Source organism: Sceloporus undulatus, chromosome 4 (assembly GCF_019175285.1).
Source record: "Sceloporus undulatus isolate JIND9_A2432 ecotype Alabama chromosome 4, SceUnd_v1.1, whole genome shotgun sequence".
NCBI classification, from domain to species: domain Eukaryota; kingdom Metazoa; phylum Chordata; class Lepidosauria; order Squamata; family Phrynosomatidae; genus Sceloporus; species Sceloporus undulatus.
The window spans coordinates 149,839,712-149,846,715 of record NC_056525.1 but is presented as its reverse complement, the minus strand read 5'-3'; the positions used below and the strand labels follow the sequence as shown (position 1 = coordinate 149,846,715).

At 50.5% G+C, this 7,004-nt stretch overlaps 1 protein-coding gene across 2 annotated transcripts in view; it reads right to left on the bottom strand.

Moving 5' to 3' along the window:
* NR5A2 (nuclear receptor subfamily 5 group A member 2) overlaps positions 1–7,004 on the bottom strand; it is a 145,851-nt gene that overhangs the window by 124,186 nt on the left and 14,661 nt on the right. Inside the window, exon 1 of one of the 2 annotated variants that reach the window (XM_042466243.1) lies at positions 2,631–3,141. The exons of the other annotated variant lie outside the window; for it this stretch is intronic. Within the exon in view, the coding sequence (XP_042322177.1) occupies positions 2,631–2,691 (61 nt within the window). The 5' untranslated portion in view covers positions 2,692–3,141. Of the gene's footprint in view, positions 1–2,630; positions 3,142–7,004 lie in introns of those variants that run through there. 2 annotated transcript variants of the gene reach the window in all.

Sequence of the window (7,004 nt, the reverse complement as noted above, 5' to 3'; positions counted from 1 at the left end):
ATCTATCTATCTATCTATCTATCTATCTATCTATCTATCTTTAAATCTGGCCAGTGGAGAAAAGGAGACTTAAGAACCGCGATTTCCCATTTCAAAAAGATATATTTTAAAAGGTGGGGGGAAAGGGCTCCTCCATTCAGGGCTCTGTTCTCCGCATTTGAGGATCCTCCAGATTCAGTTCGCACTTGGATCCTCCTCCAGAGTCCTGAATGGAGCTGAGGTCCAAAGCACTTGGAGGACCCAAGTTTGGGATCCGCTGTCAGAAGGAGTCCCTTGGACGTGAGCCCTTCAGGAAAAGGAAAAGCCTGGGACGACTGGGTCCAGAAATGGCTGTCTTGTGCTTGATCAAACCACTGGACAATACTGTCGTCCTGATCTTTCCCGGTTAGAGACAGGAGGCTTTTTAATGCAGCTCTGGGATCGAACCGGGGATCTTCTGGATCCCACTGCGCAGACTGAGGCGCCTTCTTTAAGGCTCGCAGGGCAATCCTAAACCTTGATGATGATGATGATGATGATCATGATCATCAGCCTGTAGTTGTATTTTATATTGTTATGGCACCATTGTTTTTAACCTTTGTTGTAAGCCGCCCTGATCTTGGGAAGGGCGGGATATAAATAAAAATTTTATTATTATTATTATTTATTATTATTATTATTATTTATGATGATGATGTGAGGAAAACACTAGTCGGAAGTAAGGTTGTGGCATGCCTTCCAGTCGTTTCCGACTTCGGGCGACCTTTCAGGGTTTTCTTCAAAGGATTTGCCCTTCCTTCCCTTGAGGGTCGGAGAGCCCAAAGTCAGTGAGTTTCCAGGACCCAGCCAGGATTTGAACCCCGATCTCTCTCTGCAACAGGAGCCAGTATGGTCCAGTGGCTGGACCAGGGTTCGAATCCTGCCTCGGCCACGGATCCTCCACTGGGACAAGTCACACTCTCTCAGCCTCAGGCTCTGAAGACATTTACCAAGGAAACCCCCGCCATCAATCGGGAACGATCTGGAGGCGAACAATACCACGCACCCAGAGATCTCTGATCCGGGTGTGTTGCGCTGCTTCCCTTCAGATCAACACCATATTTCCAGAGGTAAAGTTATCCCCCCCCCTTGAGATAGAAAACTTCCCTCAGCCTCCCTTCCCTTCCTCCTCCTGACTTCGGTCTCCCTTTAAAAAAGGAATGGAATTGAATAGATTGGGGAGGTGTCAACGTTGGATCCTGCCCCTGCCATTCATTCCTTGACTTCGCAGATTTCTAGCACTGCATTAGCGTTAGTTGAGCCATGGAAAGAGAAATAGATATGGCACAGAGTTGAGAGTTCAGAGAACACGGTTTTCAAGGCAGAAATGAAGGAACATTTCATGGACACTTCGCATTTCGGAGACTTTGGGCCACTCATCCTAGATGTCACCCCATGAAGTCTGGGAACAAACCGATCTGGGGGAGCGATCCCACTAAGGATCGCAGCCTCTCCTCAAAGGGTCTCAGGACCAACACACACATGACAGAAATAATCCGGTTTCAGACTGCTTCCAATGCCCTGGTTCAAGATTTGGGAATCTTGGGAACGGTCTTTCATCGTGGCACCAGAGCTCTCTGACAGAGAAGGCTCAATTTCTCTCAGAAAGAACCACAGTTCCCAGAATTCCCTAGCATTAATAGCAGCCTCAAGATGGATCATTGCTGCAGTGTGTTTTGGACCTCCTCGGTCAGTGGAACTGAAAAGGAAACCTCATAAGAAAGAAAACCGAGGCGCCAAGATAGAGAGGCGTCGCCCTTTATAAAGCCCTTCCAACGAGGTTTAATCCGGATTAAGACCGTGTCAAGGATCCGGATTGAGGATTCCAGAATTTGGAATGCTGTGGATCTTGCTGGGGAATCTCTTCTCCTCCCCGCTATCTGGCGGTCAGTTTCCAAACGGAGCCAGAGACGCTCTAGGGCTGCATCCGCACGGCAGAAATCATCCTGTTTGACACTACTACTCTGACTACCGGGGCACCACGCTGTGGAATTCTGGGAAGTGTCGCCTCGTTTTTATTTTATGTTTTTTAAAAGGACCATCCTCCCGAGTGCGTCTGTTCTGGGTTCGAATCCCCGCTCGGCCACGCAACCGAGGGGGACAAGTCACACTCTCTCAGCCTCAGAGGACGGCCACGGCAAGAAGAAACATGCCGAGAAAAACCGGAGAACGGCTTGGTCTTAGCGTCGCCAGAAGTCGGGAACGACTTGATGGCAGCCGATAGCAAACCCCCTCCCTGGATCCGATCCCTGGGAGCGGCGATCCTGCCGTCCCAGGGAAGGATCTCCCCTCCACCCGATCTCCAGCGGATCCTTTCCTCAGCAGCATCGGGGCTCCTGAGTCCCTCATTCCTGATCCATGCCAGGAGGAAGGAAGGAACTCCCCTCTCCCTGGGCACCTGACGAAGATCCCTGTGTTAGCCAGAGGCTGACCCCTCCCCGATCCCTCCCTTGAAAAGGGAACAAGGAAAGCCAGAGCATCCGTTCTACGCTTCCAGGAAAGGAAGCCCGCCACCGCCTCCCACAAACTTTCCCAGCCAAACTTTTGGGGGACCAAGGGGACTCCCGAGTCCAGAGCGGATGCAGCCCCGAGCGAGCGGTGCCCTTGCTTACCTTGCATGTTGCCCGGCCTGTGTCCCAGTCCCAGGGCTTCCGTCTCCGCTTTGGGCAGCATGACAAGCGCCGGGCCCCAGCAGCAGCAGCAGCAGCAGGAGCAGGAGGAAGAGGAGGACCAAGGGGGCCGATGAAGGAGCTCCCCGGCCCTCCCCGGATCAGCCCTGGCCTCCTACTCCGGAGTGGCTGCTCCGCTGCGCCCACTCCGCTTGGAAGAGGCGCTTCCCGGCCGAGGATGGAGGGGAAGGCAGCCCGGGCGGTGGGCGGGAGGCTCCGGGGCTGGGGGCGGCGGCATCGGGGGAGGGAAGGGGCCCGCCTCGACAGCCTATCAGCACCCAGACCGACCGGCCGGGCCTTGCCCTCCTCCTCCTCCTCCTCCTTCTGCTCTTTGCTGAATGAGATTTAAAGGGATCGGGAGGCGAAGGAGGGGAGCTGGGCGCCAACCCTAGACCCCCCTCCCCCGCAGAGCCCCAAGGACTTTCTCTCAGGTTGGAAAGAAAAGGGAAAACCTCCCCTCCTTCTTTCCCCCTCCCCCTCCTCTTCCTCTTCTTCTTGTACCTCATTCTCTTCTTCCTTTTCCCCCTCCTTTTCTTCTTTCTCCTTATTCCACCTCATTCTCTTCTTCCTTTTCCTTTTCCTCTTCCTCCCCTTCTTCTTCTTTCTCATTCTCCTTTTCCTCTTCCTCTTGGTCTCTTTCTCCGCCTTTCTCTCATCTTCTTCTTCCTCCTCATTCTCTTCGTCCTCTTCCTCTCCTCCCTCCTCCTCTTCCCCCTCCTTTCCTCTTCCTCCTCTTCTTCCTCCTCCTCATTCTCTTCTTCCTTATCCTCGCCTTCCTCCTTTTCCTCCTTCTCTTCTTCCTCCTAATTCTCTTCTTCCTCTTCCTCCACCTCCTCTTCTTCTTCTTCCTTCTCCTCCTCTTCTTCCTCCTTTTCCTCTTCTTCTTCTGGGGTTGCAAAAGAATAGAGGACACGGCCGGGTGAAATCTGTACCCACCCAAGGCTGCATCCACACTCCAGAAATACTCCGATTTGGCACCACTTGAACTGGCACGGCTTCCATGCCATGGCTCAATGCTATGGAATTCTGGGAATGGTACTTTGCATAGTTGGTTGCGACCGCGGAGCTCCGCTCTACTTCCCAGCATTCCATAGCACGGGGCCAGGGCAGTTCCAGTATCGCTTGCTTCAACCATGTGTTGTTTCAGGGATAAAAGCCCCGGCGTCCAGGGCCAAAACCTAAACCATTCCCCAGGCTATATTTTCCAGTGTGTCGCAGTTTTCCAATATGGACAGAAAGAACGTGCCGCTTCCATTTCGGCAAAACCCTAAGGCTGCCTCCACACTACAGGGATAATCCGGTTTGACCCCACTTGAACTGCCACGGCTCCATGCTAGGGGAGTTTAGTTTCGGGAGACATTGAGCCTTCTTGCACTGCATACCCACTGGAAAAATAACTCGGTTTGGCACCGCTTTAACTCTTTTGTGGCTCAAGGCTATGGAATTCTGGGAGCTGGAGTTTGTTGTGGGCCCAGTGTGAATGCAGCCTATTTCTTGCCTTTTCCATCGGCCTTAGTATCCGTAGAACTTTCCTTCAGCACCACAGTCCAGATGCAGTGCTTGTCTTCCTTCCTTCCTTCCTTCCTTCCTTCCTTCCTTCCTTTGGGCCTAAGAGGAAGAAGGCAAGGGCAAACCCTCTCTGAACAAATCGTGCTAAGAAACTCCCTTGAGGGACACCCCCTTTGCTGCTGGTGTTGTGGGCCTTCAAGTCGTTCCTGACTTATGACTTTAGAGAGCAGGGTTCGACTCCCAGCTCAGCCATTAAACCCAGTAGCTGACCTTGGGCAAGTCACACTCTCTCAGCCTCAGGGGAAGGCCATGGCTAACCTCCTCTGAACAAATCTGGCCAAGAAAACTCCAGGACAGGGTCTCCTTAGGGTCGGAAAGGACTTGAAGGCGAACAAGGACAAGGGCCAGAGAGTGCGGCAGCAGGAGGAGGACGCGAAGGAAAGCCTTTCCCGCGGAAGCGGCCTCCAATTGCCCCGTTTGATTCACCGCCTGGAGGCCCTCCCTCCAGTTTTAAGACCGAGGCTGCATCCGCACTCCAGAAACAATCCGGTTTGACACCGCTTTAACTACCATGGCTCCATGCTCTGGGATTCTGGGGACTGTAGTCGTTCGTTGCGGTCCAAGAACTCCGCGCATTGGTTAATAAAGTGGTGTCAAACCTGATTATTGCTGCAGGGCGGATGGTTTAGAACAGATGGCCTTACTAGGAAGGAAGGAAGGAAGGAAGGAAGGGAGAGGGAGAGAGAGAGAGAGAGAGAGAGAGAGAGAGATTGGTTCCATTAAAAGCATAAGGTTTTGTTTCTTTTCAAAAAAAGAAAAGAAAAGAAAAGACAGGGCTTTCTTGTTAAAAGGTGCCTCGCTGCAGCCAGTGATGGTCAAATGCAGTCCATTCCTGATCTGCAAAGGCACCTCTTCCTTTCCCCCAGCCTTCGCCAGCACTTGAGAATTAGAAACGCATTTCCTAAAATCAGTAGTAGCCTTGTTTAAAACACTCGTTTGAAAAGTTACAAGCCTTTGGAAACTTTGTTAACGAAGTTATTTCTGGAATACGACCCAAGGAGGCTGGAAGTCGATTCGCATCCCATTGCGCTGCATCTGCACTGCAGAAGTAATCCGGTTTGAGACCACTTGAAGGGCCACGGCTCAATGCTACGGAATTCTGGGAATGGTAATTTGTTGTGGCACAAACTACCATTCCCAGAATTCCATAGCATTGAGCCGTGACCCTTCCAGTGGTCTCAAACCGGACTACTTCTGCAGTGAGGATGCGGCCGGGGTCTGTCTCGAAAGTCGCCCGCCCTTACTCTAATTTTGTGATGCTTTTAAATTGTTCTTTTTAACAAGAAGAGGTAGGGGGGCATCTAGGTTCAAATCCTGGATTAAACAGTCCTGGATTGGGACGCAGCCTCACTTTGGGGAATTTCTGCTCGCTAGATGCAAAAATAGTGAATTTATGAAAGGCAAGAGGCAAGATCTGGCCCAAACCGATGGCATCGCATTTTCCCCCCCAGTGACTTGAAAGAGTTCAGATGAAAGGAGGCGGGAAAGTTTGGTCTTTGTGGTTTTCTGATCCGGCAGAAAGACCCAGCCCCCAAACTTACCTCATTCAAGTCCCTGTGATTCTAACTGCGAAAGTGTGGGGAAGACAAACCATTATCCCTGAAGGAAGATTCACTGGAAGAGCCTTCCCACTGTGGCCTTCCCAGTGCTGTGGGACTCCAACTTCCATCGGCCCCACCCCAAGGGTCAGGGAACCTGGGAGGTGTAGTCCACCAAAGACCCTGTGATGGGCAGCATCACTGATGAGGATCTTAGCTCAGACAAGGCCATTCGACGCAATGTGGTGCGAACCGTGCAGCTCTGACAACTGCGATTTGCCTCAATCAGTGGTCCCCAAACTTTGGCCTTCCAGGTATTTTGGACTTTAGCTCCCAGAATCCCCTGCCAGCTTTGCCAATAGCTGACGTTTAAAACATCTGGAGGACCAAAGTTTAGGAATCACTGATCAATCTATCTGTATCCGTTCATTCAATACTCTTGTGTGCCTGCAAAGTCATTTGTGAAAATGGCGAACGCATCATGGGGTTTTCTTGGTACGTTTCTTCAGAGGGGTTTTGCCATCCTCTGAGGCTGAGAGAGTGTGACTGGGGCCAAGGTCGCCAAGGGGTTTGTATGGCCCAGGAGATCCGTCAAATGACAAGCTTAGACAGCTTTTTATAAAGCTGTCAAGACGGATCTCTTCCGGCAGGCCTTTCCTGAATGGAACCTTGCAGCCAAAAATGAATTCCCTTCCCATTAAGTACTGTGTATCACTCAGCTTTTGGATTATTTTATTATCAATAGCTTATTTTAACTTTAAATGCGTTTAATTCTTTTTTTAGGGAGGGGGATGGTGATATTACATGTACAAGGTATTGTATATGGGAATGATTTTTAGATGTAAGCAGCTTTGATTGTTTGGCAACAGAAAAGCGGGGTATAAATAAATAATAATAATTATTATTATTATTATTATTATTATTATTATTATTATTATTATTATCATCACTAGAGTTTGTAGTCCAGTGCCCCAACCATTAAGCCACTCTGGCTACATCTTGACACTATTTAGTTCCTTCGCAGCTGCCCTTCCAAACCCTAATCTTCCTTGGGTTTCTAGACGACAGTCTCTGGTTTGATTTATGACCGAACAAATGTACAGAAAGTCTGTTTTGATGTCTTCACTATCTAGTGTATCCAGTGGCTTTCCATGGCCTGGGCTCCAGAGTCACAGTCCAACACTCAAGACACTACATCGCCCTAGCCTGT